General features: G+C 44.7%; 1 protein-coding gene across 22 annotated transcripts in view; it reads left to right on the forward strand.

Annotated features, from left to right (window-relative positions):
- The window catches only part of GAPVD1 (GTPase activating protein and VPS9 domains 1), a 304,659-nt gene that overhangs the window by 270,991 nt on the left and 15,761 nt on the right, over window positions 1-17,907 (forward strand). For all 22 annotated transcript variants that reach the window (XM_086924684.1, XM_086924695.1, XM_086924697.1 and 19 more), the window contains 3 exons: window positions 5,194-5,381; window positions 5,693-5,906; window positions 11,158-11,230. In XM_086924684.1, coding sequence (XP_086780810.1) covers window positions 5,194-5,381; window positions 5,693-5,906; window positions 11,158-11,230 — 475 coding nt within the window. The remainder of the gene's footprint in view (window positions 1-5,193; window positions 5,382-5,692; window positions 5,907-11,157; window positions 11,231-17,907) is intronic.

The raw sequence follows: 17,907 nt of genomic DNA on the forward strand, positions 1-17,907 counted from the left end.
CCATCTCTCGGTGGGTCGTGTTGTGTATCAAGGCATGCTACTCCTTGGCTAAGAAGGAACCTCCTGTTGGACTGAGGGCCCATTCCACTTGGGCCACGGCGGCTACTACTGCCCTGGGCCGGGGAGTCCCCTTGCAGGACATTTGTCAGGCAGCTACTTGGGCCTCGCAGCACATGTTTGCAAGACACTACTGCCTGGACAGTCCAGTCCAGAGGGATGGCTTCTTTGGCTGCTCCATCCTCCAGGACTTTCTGGTGTGAATATTGGTTCGCAGACCCTCCACCGGGGTTGGTATTGCTGGGGTATCTATTCTAAGGTAAGGAATCTAATGCTAACCTGTTTCTTTCAGATGAACAAGTTACTTACCTTCGGTAACGATATATCTGGAAGAAACAGTAGTTAGTATTAGATTCCTTACCGCCCCACCCGTCCTCCCCGTTCTGCGAACCAATATCTAGGGTTAAGGTCATCCCCTTTCAGGGCCCTAGTTTCATGGCACCAGAGTTGGTTTTTATCATGGCTCTGCGTTTCTGAAAACGGTTCTGAAAATGATTTGTCCACTCCTAAATATTGGGGCCCGCATTACTGGCCGTCAGAAATGGGCCAAGCACCAATTCCCTCTTTCTCTGCAAAGACACTGGGAGTCATTGTGAACAGTGACCTATCACTCAAAGCACAAGTAGGTCAGGTAGTCTCTAAGGGCTTTTTCCAACTCAGGAAAATTCGGAAGGTCCGCCGTCTTCTCACCCGGGAGGCTTTGACACAGGTGGTGATCGCCACTGTGATCTCCCACTTAGACTACGCGAATTCGATGTATCTGGGCCTGCCTCTGTACCTTCTGAAACGCCTGCAGATGGTGCAGAACCACACAGCCAGACTGATCTTAAATCAGTCTAGATGGCAACCTGCCACCCCACTCCTGACAAAACTCCACTGGCTCCCTGTGGCTCAGCGCAGTATTTTCAAGGCTGGCTGCATGATTTTTAAAGCCCTACACTTCAAATGTCCCAAATTCATTGAGAGACTTATCATAAAGTATGCCCCGGTTAGGAATCTGCGCTCGACCAATCAAGGTTTCCTTCAGATACCATCTTTTAAGCGCAAACGTGCGGGCGGATGCAGATTCGGATCACTGGCCCCACGGCTGTGGAACACCTTCCCCCTGGAGATCCGACTCTGCCCCGATCTTCTGTCATTTAGAAAAGCCTTAAAGACCTGGCTTTTCCAGCAAGCATTCCTTTAAATCTCGGTCGTTTGCTTCCCTGGCCATTCCCTCCATCACTGACGGCGCCAAGAAACCAATCGGTGTTAGTGCGCTTAAGAATTTTTATTTTAACATAACATAACTCCTGCATTTCCAAAAATCCTAGACCCCCTAAAGTCTAATCCCCAGGGCATTGTTGGCCATTAGATCTGTGAAAGTCCTGCTTCGCCTAGACCTAGCTGCTTGCATGCAAACTTTAACTTTAAAACCTTAGGGTCAAGGCCTTCATTGTAGGTCTTAAGAGGGTGAAACCTCCTCAAATACTGCCTGCCTGCATGTAGAACCATAATCTAGTATTAACAAGGCTCATGGAGCCATGCTTCCAATTTTTGCAGTTCCTTTCATGGAAGAGAGCATGCTTAATAGCCATGACTTCTCTCAGATGCATTAGCGAACCTCAGCCTCTGCCTTTGCAAGAACTGCTCATTCAGGTTCACAAAACCGGGTTGTGCTTAGGACTTATCCTATGTTTTTGCCCAAGGTGGTATCACATTTTTCCCCTTGGTCAGACTATAGTACCTCACTGACAGGACCCAGCTGTTTGGCAAATCTGGGGCCAGTTATTTGTAACCTTTGCAAAACCCACCTACAAGGAAGGTCTAGAGATAGTCCAGTTCATCCAAACTTGGTAATTACAAAGTTCTGAGAGAGTTTTTTGTATGCCCGAAGGCACACTCCATCCATAGGAAAAGGACAGCCATGGCTTTCTTAGGGAACATCCCGCTAGCTCACCGGAATGGCCACCTGGTCATCTCCACCCATTTTACCAAGTATTACTTTGTGGACAATGTAGCCCGACAGCCAGCATTGGCTGACCAGGCAGTTTTAGAGACTTGTCCAATCATCTGCTTCCTAGCCAGAGCATTTGTCTACTGCCTCGTGCTATGGATGGAAAGGTTACTTAATCTGTAAGTATCTGTTTATAGCAATTAGTGTAGTGCTGTAGATTCTCATGCATTCACCATAATCCTAATATTTCAATTTCTGGAGGAAACTGTGTATGTCTGTATGTGAATATATGTTATTTCAAACGGCATGCAAATTGAGCAGCTAGTGTTTCTTTGCAGCATGAATCTAGTGTGGCATAATGTGGTGATCACAGAACAGCAAGTAATATACGAGCATGGACTGATCAGTTAGAGCAGTTTTGAATTGTTTTTTCACCACTGCTTTCCCCACCACTGAATCATTTAATTTATTAATGTTGATACAATGAAACCATGAGGCCAGTTGGATCGTTAACTGGTGTCGCCTCAAATGTGTGCCGCCTTCATGCTCTGTAGCACTGTTAAACTGGACACAGAGAATGTGAACTTTATTCGATTCTTTACAGCCCTGCTTCTTTAACTTGGATGTGTAGCATGCTTTGTTTGAGATGTGCATGTTTGGAGCAAAAGGATGTTTTTGACTGTTTTAAGTAGAAACTGAGCACCAGAATTTCACGGCCTTGTCACCAAAACACCTCTTCCCTGTGTATGATTCATTTTTAATTTGAAAATATAGTACCTATCAATTAAATGTATAAAATACATTTTGAGGTCATGTTAAACTCGGAACTTATTCCAGTGGATGTCAGTATCACTGCCTGCTCTCAGGAACAGCAGATCTGGTGATTCTTCCAAAGCTGCACGAGAGAATGTCTTCATTGCTGCCTGGCTAACATTACCTGCTTTCCTATTCTTTCTACTGCCAGCATGTGTGAAGCATACTAGGGAGCCTTGACCACTCCTTGTGTATATAAACATGTGGAGTTATGTTATTGCAATTTATACAGCTCACGAATATACTGGAGTGTCTTGGCGCTAGCTGAACCAGAACTTAAAATCAGTATGCTCTATTGAACAAAGATCCTAGTTGTGAAAAAGCCATATTTAACTTTTTTTCCTGGACCAAAGCAAGGAAGGGATGGCCCTGATATGAGGCGGGAGACTGTTCCAGAGTGTTATAGTACCAGTAACGCACCTTTTCCCACCCCAGTTAGACTTCCTACCTCTGGTGATTATAAGAGTATTAGATTCCAGAGAGCGAAGGGGTTTGTTGAGAACATGCCACTGGAAAATGTGTCTCAGAAATTCAGGACCCGTGTTGTGTAGAGCTTTATGAGCAACACACAGAGCTTTACATTTTACACGCCTTCGCACAGGTAGCCAGTAAAGCTTCCGGATTCCAGGAGATATAGCATAGAATCTAGGCAGTCCTAACACTAACCTGGCAGCAGCGTTGTGTGATGTTTGGAGCCTGTTGATGTGTTGTTCCTGATGATTCACGTAGAGGCCATTGTAATAGTTTAGCTTTTTATAGAACTAACACAGTGGCTACCTTAATCAAGGAATTGACGGGGATGTATGGTTAATCATTTGTAATCATCCTAAGAGTTAACGAGGCAGATGATACTACTGCCAATACCTGTGCACCGTAGTTTAACTTATTGGCAACATAAAAAACGAGATTCTTGGCTTTTAATACAAGGGTGGGAAAGGAGCCAATCTCATCTGCCCACCAAAAAGGAGACCAGGCGGGGATAGGTTGCCAAATAATACCACCTCGGTTTTGCCTTTAAACCCACACACAGTTTGTTTCACCAAGATCCTTCATGCATGTCCCTGACATAAAGCTAAGAACTCCTAATATGTTTATGGAAGGTGCGGGGGCTATACCCCTAACTAGGAAACACTCTGCCACCATCAATGGCCTCTACATAGTACAGAGGGCAGTCTCCACACATTGAAATGGGTATACAGCTCTGATAACAGAATAAAATATGCAGTAAAGGGAGTGCAACCAGTGAACACTTTGTGTTGTCCAGTTTACTGTAGAAAGCACACAGGTATGTGGAAACCTACAATGGCAGCGTGACACATCTTCAGAAAGTAATATGGAGAACATTTGTCTAAGGACCTTGGAAGTGTGTCTTGATTCTTGGTCCAGTGGTTAACACCCAGTGCTCCTGGCCTGCCTCTGCATTATCAACTCCACAAAGCAGAAGGTAATCATCGGTGCCACACTCCTAGCGCTGACCCAAAAAACTTAAGACCCTCTGACCCATATAGCGCTGAACATGAAACTCCTCTCCCTTACTTACAAGTGCATAGTTTGGACAGCTGCTCTTACCTTTGCAACAAAAACATTTCCTACCTTCCGAAAGGCTCTTCTCCATCAATAACACTCTCCTTTACTGTCTCCTATCCGAACATGTAATATGGCAAATGGCTGTGCCAGACTGCCAGTTCTCCAACCTTCAGAGTACAAGACACCCTCCTGGCCTGAATCTGGTCACTGCAAATTCAGTTTTGCTTAATGAAAGTCCTCATACCTCTTGAACAGCATTCATTTTCCATCTACTGAAGCAGAAACAGTGTATTCAGAAAAGTGTCTCTTAGCAATGGGATATTAGCTAGTTGGAAATTATCAAACATGCATAATTTGACAGATTTTATGTGACAAAACAAGGGTGTGATGTGTTAATACTATCCTTGGACCTCTTAAGTTAGTAGTGTGCGTTACGTGCAGCATACGCAACTAAAGAGGCTAGTGAGACTAAAGCTTCCAGCGTCGCACAGTTTTTCAGATGCCAATATTAATGCATAAAGCCAACTTTGATTACTTTGTGAGTTGCAAATAAAGCTAATTCGAACTAAAGTCTTTAACAGAAGTGGTTATGAATCTCATAACATTTTTACTGTGGGTGAATAAGGTGTAACCGCGACTATTTTCATTGAGGATCAATTGCTTTGAAGGAGGTGGTGGAAAACAAACATCTCTTTCCTCCTTATTTTGTTTGCTTAGTTTTAAATTTACACCTTTTTAAAGAGCAAGATGAACTAATGTAAAACTGCTTAACTGTAACGGGCGTTCAATGGTCCCTTATATTACAGATTTGATGGTGTTCCTGTGTCTTGAGACTTTATTAAATATTATTTTCTTTGTAGGAAAAGGGCTCCATATATTGCTTATTTAACCCGATGTCGTCAGGGTCTTCAAAGCACACAAGCTCACCTAGAAAGACTTCTGCAGCGGGTGCTGCGAGACAAAGAAGTAGCCACAAGATATTTCACAACAGTTTGCGTGAGGCTTTTGCTGGAAAGCAAAGAGAAGAATATTCAAGAATTTATTAAAGGTAATGTGGCCAAATTTTGGATCATCATGTACAATTGAAGGGCATTAAATATATGTAGAGTGCCCTACCTTTTTGTTTAGTGTACAGAGGCCTTGTATTTGGACTTTATGCGTAATAATGTGCTGTGTAACGCTACTTTATAATGTCTTTTATTTCTTTCTTGAAGCATGTTCAAAGACTCGAGACCAGGTTCTATGAATGAAAATTAATAAAGTAACAGTTTTTATCATAATTTGTTTTTGCAAATGATAGTGCAAGTCATCTAAAGTTCGTAGTTGAATTAAGGACTTTCATTAATATCATATTGTTAGATTTCCAGAGACTAACAGCTGCAGATGATAAGACTGCACACGTGGAAGAATTCCTCCAGTCCTTATATGGCGCCATGGCGCAAGATGTCATCTGGCAAAATGCCAGTGAAGAACAGCTGCAAGATGCTCAGATGGCGATTGAACGCAGTGTCATGAACAGAATCTTCAAGCTTGCCTTCTATCCCAACCAAGATGGAGACAGCCTTCGAGATCAGTACGTAGTCTTTCTTCTTATCTCCTGTTCCTCGCGCAGCATATGTGGTGTCAAGTTAATTAGGCAAAAAAAGGGCCATGCTAAATGTATCTTTAAATACTTTTTTAATAGCCATTCTATTCTATTCCCCAGCAATTTATATCAATCTTAACGCCTTTTAGTTATATTCTTTCAATTCAATAATTGTAATTCTGGTGATATTAAACAGTCTAAGTGAGAGAACAAATGTTATAAAAATGTAGCTTTTTGGAAGCTTGGATTGACTTCCTTCATAAGACCTTATTTTGCCATTAATCTGACACATTTGTACGATAGTCATCAATCTCAACTGCCAGTTAAAATAGTGTAGGAATATGGCTCTGTGTATGGTATACCATTAAATGGTTATATCGGGCACAGAGTCCAGAGATTCCCCCAGAAGTGTACTGGGCTCAATGCAAACCCAAAGCGCTCGATTTGTGGTAGTGTGGTCGAGCAGCCATAGGCCTAACACAAAAGAGTGCAGGACATTTGTCATGCACACATTGATTAATAAATGAGGCACAACTCAAAAAGGAGATCCACGCCAATTTTAGAAAAATTAGCTTTGTTCTGGTTTTATTTTTAGACCAAGATATATATGTTCTAACAAGTACGTTTTTCAAGAAAAATGCTTTTCACTTTAAAAGGTGGACACAGTATAATATTAAAGCTTTGCAATGTTCACCTATGGAGGAAAACAATAATGCGGTTTTACAAGTAAGTACACAACTTAGTTCCAGTCTTCGGGTTTCAAATCCCCACCACGCAAGGTTTAGATTAGCACCAAAACTGCACAACCAGCGCCACAGGGGCAGCCAGGGGCTGAGGTCCGATTCGGGGCCTAATGTTAACCAATGTAGACTGGGGGTTCTTGAAGATGTGCTGCTCACAGGTGAGTAAAGCGGTGTCAGGGATCGATCTCTTGGAGTTAAGTTAAGTACGGGAGCCACAAGGCAGCACCAAACTCCGCGGCAGAGTGCTAACTCCACGTTGAGCGCCCAATGCAATTGTATGGGGCCGATCGAGGTTGAAAGAAGACTGCAGGCTCAGGCCAGGAGGCCGACCGATGAAATCCACAGCTGCCCAGGTAAGAAGAGATGCTAGGGAATGTAGGGACTTCGTCAGTCAGGGTCCCCGGGCATAGGCTTGTCCTTGGAAATCTTACCGGGCAAGTCGCGGTCAGGCCTCGAGGTGGAGTCCGGAGTAGTGTTCACTGTTCCTTAGGGCAGAGTTCTTTTTCTTTGTAGATGGTTTCTTCTGGAGAGGTCTGCTGTTAACATGTCTCCCCCTCCCCGCTGACCCCCACGCGAAAATGACTTTATTCTAGCTCTGCTTTGGCTGCAAAACCAGATGTCAGTTATAGCCCCTCACGATGCATGCTTTGATGTCTTGGCTCTGGTCATGCTCTGTCGTGCTGTAAGTGTGCCTTCTTGCACTTAAAGACAATGAGAAAGCAGGAAGCGAAGTGTTGTGTCACAAAGCATACTAAGAGTTTGCTTTCAAAACAGTGTTCCTTGTCATCGGGCTATACCCAGTCAGAAGGCCCGTCCTGTGCAAAGAACACTCGAAGTCTTCAAATAAGTCAAAGTTGAAAACGCAACAGAAAGCCGAGCAGGACTTCACCCGATCTTAGCTTCTGACTCCGGTCTAGTCCCATAACTGATGTTCGCATGGCCTGAATTTCCCAGGTAGTCTTCAACCTTGCAGCAACTAGTGGCCTTCAGGAAGGTTCTGCTGCAGATATTTTAGATGCCGTCTGCTCCTTCGCCAGCACCATTTGGCCATACCCAGTTGTCGGCAATGTAGTCCGACTTTAGCCAGTTGTGCCTACTCTGAATTCCCCCCTGTTGAGACCTATTTCTAGGTGCATACCAGCGCTAGTCTAGACTTTTTCCCTGGCTCCAGGGTCCTCGCCAGTCCCTTCTTTGGTGGCACTGATAACAGACCCAATCCTGATGCCGGTTGAAAACCTTGTTGTTCAGGTCAACCCCACTTTCCTTCGAACTCACTGGATAGGGAAGTCAAAGCATGTTGATAGCTTTAGCAAAAAGAGTTTTTCTGCTGCTTGTTATCCATGCGTTCCTTGAAAACGATGTGCCTTCTGGGCAGGTACACCTCACCTTATGGGTCATGGCCAGCGACATCGTACCTGTTGTGCTGAAAGACCTCAGGGATTTATGTGCCCAAATAATTTAAGACTGACAGGATGCAGCAAAATATGTCTTATGAGCCAGCCAAGACATCACCCAATGTATAGGTCAAGATGTCTGTACCAGTGTAGTGCTCAGAAGATAAACCTAGATGTAGGCAACTTGATTCTGACAGTACATTGACGTCCTTCATTGGCATGCCCGCATTGACATGCCCTTCGGCAGATCTGGACTTTTTGGAGAAAAGGCTGACTCGTTGCATGATTGATTGACAAGACATTTCCATCACAGCAGATGTTTGGGATTATTAACCCCACCTCAGCAATTGTTTCAACAGTGCAGGAAATATAGGGGCTACTCCAGAGGTCTAGCATACAGTTAACTCCAGTCTTCTCAGCAGGTGTGACAGCAAACCCAGCCCTTTTGAGGCAGGAGACACAGTGGCGGCTGAAGCCATTCACTCCAGCATCCTCCTTCCCCTGCTGCAGCAGCCCCCAAGCCGCTTTGATTTGTACTCAAAGGCTGAAAACCACCCAGTTGGGGGCAGGAGACATTTCCTCCCTTACTGGGAATCTATTATGTCAGACTGATATTAAAAACAGCCTTGCCTTGCCTTCTATTTTATGCCCACCTCTTATCCTCCCCACATAGGGCAAATTTTGGCTTAACACTCTATCTTTATGGGAGACGTCATCCTACTGTTGATCAAAGGAGCCTTCTAACGGGTGCTGGACTCTGAGAAAGGTGAGGGGTGATATACGTGCTACTTCCCTGAGAAAGAACATTTGAAGGTGCTCACCCTAGCACAGATCCTCTGTGCTGTAGATCCTGGGAACTGGAAGGTAGCCCTCGATTTGAAGGATGTGTAGTTTCAGGTACCTGACCTGTAGTCCCACAGATGCGACCTGCAGTTCAGGGTATCGTCAGTACACTTTAAATTCCCTGTGCTGTCCTTAGCCTTACGTCTGCCCTTCGTATATTCACAAAAGTGGTTGTGGGGCCGCTAACCAAGGAACCGCACTTGAAGGCTCTGTGCATGTGTACCTACAGCCACATATGCTGTGAACAGAAAATGCTACTTACCCTGTAAGCATCTGTTTGTAGCATATAGTGCCTTGGATGCATATGTGCCCACTCTCCTCTTAAGGAGCCTGTCCTTTGCAGATCTTGTTGCTCACTGTATTTTACTGCACATAGCTCCATTCACCTTACTTATGTACATACTTCGTAGATACTCTCAACTGCTGTGCGAAAGCAAACTCACATGAAGTTAGAGCCCATGAACAACGTACACCAAGAGGAGGCGTCCCACTCGATCTCGTCACTCGATAGATTTGTTTAAAAAACTTTCAAACATCTGAACTAAACATTAGGTGACAGAAGTATGTGAACCTACAGTAATACATGCTACAAACATATGCTGCCAGTGTAAGTAGGATTTCCTTTCTGCAGATTCCTCAATGGTCCCACCTACTTCCCCATTCTTAAGGATGGTCATAGGTCACATTACAAATCTTAGTGTGGATCACTGCACTGCCTCGGTTGGTTACTTGCTGGTGTCTACCTCAAAGGCCACGGAAAACAAAAATTAGGAACTGATGTTGGTGCAATGCGGTGGGCGCGATGTGGTGCCAATGACCTGCCATGATGGTGGTGCTGCCATGTGGCAGCGTACCCGACCACTGTAGGAGAGCTTTGAAAATGTTCCAGATCCAGTCTGGCTCTGTGGGATATTCAATCTGTGAGGAATCTTCAGGTAGAGTATCCACCAGAAAGATAGGTCCCTACTGTAAGCAACTTTTTCTTCAGTAATTGAAGAGAAACCTTGTTCCATGTACTTACATGATAAGCCGGAAACATAAGTCTGTGCCATCATTGTGCCTTCATCTGCAAGAGTTGTGTTCCAGGTCAAGTCTGGTGCGAGGGATATTGATCACAGAGCACAATGCAGAGCCTGGTGTATTCCTTTTCAAAGGAGGGATTTGCCTGGTGCTATGCTTGCCATACTCCCAGCCTCCCCTCCTTTCCCAGTATACATTTTGTGCATGATTAAATTAGTTTGAGGCCATGAAAGGCCCTTTTGGCATTTGTCCATGTGCAAAATGTGTTTTTCCTCCCTTAATCCATGCACGCACCCATTGGAAAAGGATGTAAATGTAAATGTACAGGAATTTATATAGCGCAAATCACCGAGCGGTTTCTAAGCGCTTGCTTAGGGAACCCGTCCTGGTATTCCCCTGTGAGATAACCCTGGCAGGGCATCCGCAAGGTGAAAGCCAGGCATCCCGCCGCGAGGGGCTGTTGTGGAGATTAAGCAAGCTATTGCCCAGAGTCGCAGAGTGTGAACCTGTGAATCGAGTAGGCACCGGAGCGAGAATTGTCGAGTCCATGGACATTTTAGGACTCAAGACCCCGCCGAGCCGGGAATTGAACCCTGGTCCCGGGCTGACCTCTGCTTCCAGGTCCGCCTCCTCTAACCAGTGAGCCACACTTCTCCACTGGTTATACCTGAGTCCGTCACTTTACTGGTTGAACCTTTATTTGTATTTCCTCACCTATGCAATTTTCAAATTCATCATTTTAGAAAACTACAGTATGAAACAATAGGGTGTTGGAGATTGAAGTGAGATCTTATTTTGTCTTCAAGTGATTTTCTGTGCATGGTAGCAAATGTGTTTTAGAGTTGTGGTGCCACCTTAGCATATATAACATAAACACCTAATTCAGATACCAGCATAATAGCAAGCACTACTCACTAAAAACATATGCTGACCAGACCCATGCAAAGCTTTCTGGGTTTTGGCAAGTGCTGGTTATAAAACAGGTGCTCTTTTTCAAAATCAAATATTTAGGACTCATGATAGTTCCAGAAAACACATTTGCTTGTACTTTCGCAGAAACAAGAACTCACTTCTGTCTCTTACAGTATGTTATTAGTAATATTCAAAGTTAGCATTAGGATAGAATCATTACCACTTATCAACAGTTTTGTTGCCCTTTGTCCAGGTTTTTGTGTATGTTAAGCTGGGAGTTACTAGTAATCTGACTGTTATAATCATCTACTACTTCTCTCTTGGCAGGGTGCTTTATGAGCATATCCAAAGATTATCTAAAGTCGTCACAGCAAACCACAGAGCACTCCAAATACCAGAGGTTAGTTGTACATTTTCTGCTTCATATGTTGGGAATTGCCTTTTAAATTGTTTGTTTCAATCCTATTTTTTTTTTGTTCTGGAACTTTATCAGTTAGTAAGAAAATATATTAGGGATAACCTACTCTGCCATACATTAAAAAAGAATAGCAAGTCACCAAGGAGTTCCAAGGACGGTGGACACAGAGTTCCTTTATGAGGTCATTGAACTCCAGCGTGACATGTATCACCCTTAAAATCTACGGTAGAAGGTTTTTTATTCCCTAGTCTCCATGTTTACACCATCACCCTTCCTGCAAGTCACTTAAATCCTTGGTGTGTTTCTGTTTCATAAACAAGAGGTAGTGTGGTTGCAGACACGAGGAGTAAAAGCCAGAATCTAATATGAAATTAAACACATCGCAAAACAGTTAATAATTTGTTGCAAAAATATATTCAAAACAGTTTAATGGTAGACCAATTTAAAAAAGGGTTGCGATTTAGAATGTGTAGAAAAGAGATAGAAAGATTCTACTTTTCTCATAATGAACTAAGTGTACAAAAATGACTTGAAAGTACCGTTCACCCTCTCCAGCTGCTTCAGGGCGATGACTGCAATGGAAATGCTGATCCATCTTAAATGTGGTGCATTAAATTCTGTTATTGAAATGAGTCCCTTTGCCTGATTCTAAAGAAGTCTGCAAACTACTTGGGATCTACTCACTCAGTAGGAGCTTGGCTACTGTCGGACTGTTGCATCTTCTAGTTAGAAAGAACTCCACCCATACATAGACTGTAACTCGTAAACAATTACACTTGAGCCATTCGACGCAGTCACGCTGCATTAGGGAAAAGGGGCCATCAGTCTGTCCAAAAAGGCTTAGTCAGTGCAGCCTTTTGTTAACATGTAACTGTTGACAAGTATCACAATGCTGACGTACGTTTCAGCTACAACTCTCAAATAAGAATTGAACCAGGACTTTCTGAAAGAACGCAACATGGCATCTCATCAACCTTTGTAGGATCATGAAAACACCTAACTGTATGACTCAAAATGCCATCTTGCTGAACATATTTATTATCAGGTGATTTCCAAATGCTTCTTTGATCCATAGAGCAACCTGCTGCAATCCATTTGTTTCCTTTCCTCATCAGACACATTTTGTAAAATTCAAATTTTTCTAATGTTTGAAAAGAATGTACACTTTTTTTAAATTACATTCTTCATGTGGTTCTAATTTACCAGACATAGGAGCAGAGTATTTTGCAACCTTATCAACTGCCAAGTGTAACTGTCATCACCACTTTGACGTGCTGCACATTTCACAACCGCAACTTCCTCTGGCAACTGAAGAGAATTCTATAAATCCCAAATTCTACGTCCATTTTCAATAGGACTGCCAGAGGAGCGTAAGGAAATTCTTTTGTCGCCTACGCAAGAGCGCAGTCAAACATATTGCACTTCTGATATGACGGTAATAGCCTTCTGGCAAAATAAAAAGTTTCTATTAATGCAAGGCGCTGAGTGTATCTGATCACGTGCTGCACTGTGCCTCATGTCAATCTCATTAGGTTGTCACGATTGATTCTGAAAAACGAAGAGTTTAATACAACTTTAATAAAAAATAAAAAAAATAAACCCCTTTCTGGCCAAAGCTGCAAAAGTTGCAGACCACTCCAAAACCATCCTGGCTGTCTGTGTAAATTGTAATACTCAATCCATTGCGTACACAGGATGCTTTTGTAAGAGCGATCAATCTCACAACTTGTGCACGTGTTACATTACACAAGTAGGATGCTTCAACCATGTCAGCTGTTGTACAGATTGCATATGTTGCTCTCAGGTTAACTCAATGCTATTTCAGACCAGAACTGTCTACAAATGCAATTAAATTAGCCAATTAAGTCAAACTAAATTACATTTCCTTCTGCAGACCCTCTCCTCCACCCATTCATCAATGAAATACTTGCCTATGCTGAAATCTATGCTCCGAACAACAAAGGACCTCTTTACAGAGCCAGTGAAGGCATGTGTTTTTACCCCCAGTAGGGCTAGAGAAATATACAGCCTTCTCCTAGGACCCGCCACTCCTTACATCACAGGTCCGCTCCCACCAGATTCACTGGTGGTACAGATGGCACACAAGCCTGCTGATACACAGGACACAGGTGATGCTCCCATCCAGACTGAGAGGCAAAAGATTGACATGACTGGGTTGTGTTTCTGCCCAGTCTGCCACACCTTGACAATTGCCAATTCAGTGGCCTGCTTCCTCTATATGACCACGCCCACTGGTACAAATTGTAAGATCTAGTTCAACTTCTTTCTGAGTCATTTGGCAAGAGTTGGTGACAGAAGGAAAGATAGTGTGCAAGGCATTTGAGCTGTAGATCACATGCTTTGCATACTCCTGCCATCCGGACCCAGTGTTGGGTCTGGATGTTTGCAAGGTATTTTTCTTCGAAGAAGTCTTTCCAGTCACAAGGTAGGTGACTGCTCCTTTCTGTGATAGTGCGCATGGACATCAACTCCATTGTTAGATTGTTTTTTTCCGCCATTGGGTTCGGATGTGTATTGCTGTGCGCCACTTCGAAACAGCTTCTTCGGATTCCCCTCTTTGCACAATCCACTCTACCCGTGTCGGTATTGTTTCGAACGCGTATCCCACTTCTCCATGAATTGTATCCGTCGAGGAAAACCTCTGTTTCGATTGAAGATCTTCGGGAAGGCCATCCAGTCTTAGCGCACCGGTCCACTTCGCAGTTGATGGAACGGACTCCATTCAAATTCTGCCCTCAGTGCCACACCAAGAATCCATGCACCGACTCACACGAAGTGTGCCATTTGTGCTTGTCGCCGGAGCACAACGAACAGGGCTGCAATTTGTGCAGATCATTTCGATCGAAGAAATCACACCGCGATCATCGAGCTCAATGACGCAAAATGCAGAGTCAAAACCTCGAATACACACCGGGCATCTTCGGCGAAGGATCCGAGCACAAATTTGATGCACAAGGGACCGGGGAAGAACAAGAAGAACTTGCCTCCATTCCAGAATCGGACTTCGAGATGGGAGAAGACTTGCCACAATTTCAACGTCCCGTGAGTACCGAACGTCCCTTGACCCAAACTCCAACTCAGCCGAAACAAAAGGCTTTGGTCCTACCCCCGCCTTTGGGCCACGGTCGGCACCGACAAGATGTTTCTGACGCCCGTCCTCCGACTCGGCACCGAAACACGTCACTAAGCCTTCCGGCTCTGGATCGAGTAGGCCAAAGTCTGCCACTGAGCCGAAACCTTCAGGCTTGAAGCTGAAAACCGCTTCAGAACAGGAATCATTAACACCAAAAACAAAGCCTCCTTCGGCACTGAAACCTTCCGCGCCGAAAAAATAATTCTACCAGACACCAAAATCCTTGGTGGTGTAACCTCAAACTGTTCCTCCGAATCTGCAGGATCTGATTGTCACTGCCCCAGCACCCAAATCGGACTCAAACCAAAAGGAACTTTATATAAAGCCATGTACAGGACGTGTTTACTAAATCACCTCAAACGCAAACCTGAGTCAGAGGATACGCTTTACCATATTCCTTTGAAGAAGAAGAATGTATGTACTAACACCTCCCCTCCTCCACCTCCTCTACAACGTTCCCATTCAACATCTTTTCCACCTTTGCAGCATTTACTGATAACACCAACTAACTTTCTACTACCACCGCCATCAATGAAGCCATCATGGTGCTGGGGAACTAGAGTTGTCGAGTTTCCAGCCCATGTACTCTCTATAGCTTCACTGGGACTTACAATAGACTTGATTATTGATATTGTAGGGGCAGATCTGCTCATGCAGATATGCCCACACCTGAGATATAGTGCACTCTGCCTTAGGGATTGTAAGGCCTGCTAGATGGGTAACTTACCTATACCTTAGGCAGTGCTGGTGGACATGACACACATGTAGTGTACCATGTCGATGTTGTCGTTTTTTCGCTGCACCAAGGCATGCAAGCTACATAGGCCATGGCATGGCCTTGGTGGGGTTCGCTATGGGTCCCTCTTCAGTCCTTATGCCCTATGTAACAAGGGTACCATTTACTAGGGACTTACAGGGGGTCTGAAGTTGTGCCAATCGTGGCACAGTTTTAGGGAAGGAACACTGGCACAGGGAATCTGGTTGGCAGGGACCCTGTGCACTTATCGCAATCACATAATTTTCCAGGCAAAAAAGGGGGGGAAACCCATGTCAAAAGAAAATGTATTTACAAAATAAGACGATAAAACAGTCCTACAATACGTACAAATCCAAAAATTCATACAAATTAAGAATCGGGAAGTGGCATAAGAAGAAGAAATTCTAGTGGACTTCATCTTCACCGTAGCTGGCGTCAGTCATCGAGAGAGGTAAGGAGCACCGACACTCTAGGCACGGTTCCGTGGAGCCGTAGTCGACACCGGTGGGGCCTCACGGATTCTGATCCGGTTTGATGCTGGTTGTGCCAACGTGTCCTTCCCCGACGTCGATTCCAAAGTCGGTGCCTGCGGCATCGTGATGCCCTTCGGTGGTGCAAGCCCCATCCTTATCCCTGACGACTCGGAGCCGGAGTGGCGTTGATCGATTCCGATTTCGACAGGTCACAGAGGTTGTATGTTGTTGCCTGAGCACTTTGAGGATATGCTAGGCTCGGGAGAGGAATGTGAGGAGTTTGGGATCCTCTTGAAACCCATGAAGTCTATGAGGAGAATTTGGACTGGTATGGGGAACTTGGGGAGGCCAGTGGACTGGATACTTCTCCAGATACTGGCATGCTCTCGCTGCCAACTGTGGCTACAGAAGAGGGGGCATACTATGCCATGGTGGTTAAGAGGGCATTCGAGGTCCTTGGACTAGATCTGCCCTCTGTTCAGGTCAGGACAAATCTACTGACTGCGGTGCTTCAACCTGGGGCTTCAACTTCCGAACCTCTTTTGCCCTTTAATGAGTCACTTAAGGAGGTCCATCTGGGAACATGGTCCCAACCTGGCACAGGGACTCCTGTGAATAAGACAACTGCACGCCACCATCACTGACGACCCAAAGTTCATCAGCAAACATCCCACCCCAGAGAGTTTGGTAGGGCAGGCCTCTACGTCCCATTGCACATTTCCGTCTGCCCCTCTGGATGGGGAATCCCAGAGGCTGGATTCATTTGGGAAGAAGTTGCTTTTTTCCTCCTTACTAGCATTGCGGTCGGTGAATACTGCATGCTCAAAGCAAGTAACAAGCCCTGGCATCAGCCCAGAACCGCAAACCCTGAACACTCTGCATCCGCCGGGCCTGTGCTGGAGTGAATCAAGACCCTGAGGACGTCTCCCCGGCGATTCTGACCTGGAATCTAGTGCCCAAGGACCCTTCTCGACGACCCCAACCTTTGTCCTGCAGCCTCTGGACAAAGGACCCCTCCAAACACGACCAGCAGGGGGTAAGAATTACAGTCCTCAAAAGACAACCCTGCACCCGCGCCCCAGGGCCCAACTCCTGGGTGCCTACCTATCCTCCAATATCCCAACTTACCCCTCGAAGTGTTGGCCGCTCCAAAAGATCCTCCGTCCCTGAGCCTGCAGTTTTTGTTCCCTTTTCAAGATCTCCATTGAATAACATTGAGCGCCCGAATTCTCAAAAGCACCCTGCACCCAGCCGCCCGAGTGCCTCTGGCAGTGCAACCTTTGTCCTATCCTACTTCCCCATTTGCCCTGAGCAAGTGACCAGGAGCCCATCTCCCACAGCCACGTGGCCTGCTAGTCAGCAGCCACCAACCAAAGGCACCCTGCCTCTATATGGATAACATTGGGCCTAACTACCTCTGCACCCGGCTGCCCCTGTGCTGCTGAGGGTGTACCAACTGTGCCCATCTGACCCTGGAAGACCCCTGAGTCTATGCCCAGAACCCTAACTCCACCAGTCGACTTCTCACCTGAAAGCCGATAACTCACATTCCATCCATAGGCTAACATTGACTGATTTTCACTGAAATTTCTTTTAAGTGTGGAGTTTTGAAACTTTAAACTATTCATCTAAAATCAGCCGAATAACTAATTCCGAAATACTCACCTGTGATCAAGAGAGAAGCCAGTACTGTACCTTCTAGCCCAGTACTGAACCGCAAAAGTAATCTTAACTGTACTTACCAGTAACTTGAATTTTCTTCCATAGGAAACCATTGACTGTTTTTCTCTGACATTTCTTCTAAGTGTTGATTTTTGCAAACTAGAAATATTCCTTAAAAATCGAACTAAACACTAAAACATAATTACTTACCTGTCTTAGGTAGAGGTCCCAGTGCTGAACCTAGGAGTCCAGTATAGGATTACAAGAGTAACGAGAACCTACTTGTGGCTTGAATTTCCTTCCATAGGATAACATTGCTAGTTTTTCACTGAAAAGTTTCTGTCAACTTTGAAAATACATTTATATTCTTTAAAAATCACAACTGTAACCAAAACGCTTTTACTTGACTGTTTACAGCTTAGGGCCCGGGACTGAATCCAGGATCCAGTCCTGTGGTTAGTAAAGTAATTCTTACAGTAATCAACTGCATTTATGTAGAAAAACCCATTGAGCTCAATGTTAAATCGGTTTAGAATTGGGTTGCCTCTTGCAGCCACTGTAACTATTGAACTTACAAAGTATATTGTCTTTCTGCAAAGTAATTACCTAAAGT

Source organism: Lissotriton vulgaris, chromosome 5, assembly GCF_964263255.1.
Source record: "Lissotriton vulgaris chromosome 5, aLisVul1.2, whole genome shotgun sequence".
Classification (NCBI taxonomy): Eukaryota; Metazoa; Chordata; class Amphibia; order Caudata; family Salamandridae; genus Lissotriton; species Lissotriton vulgaris.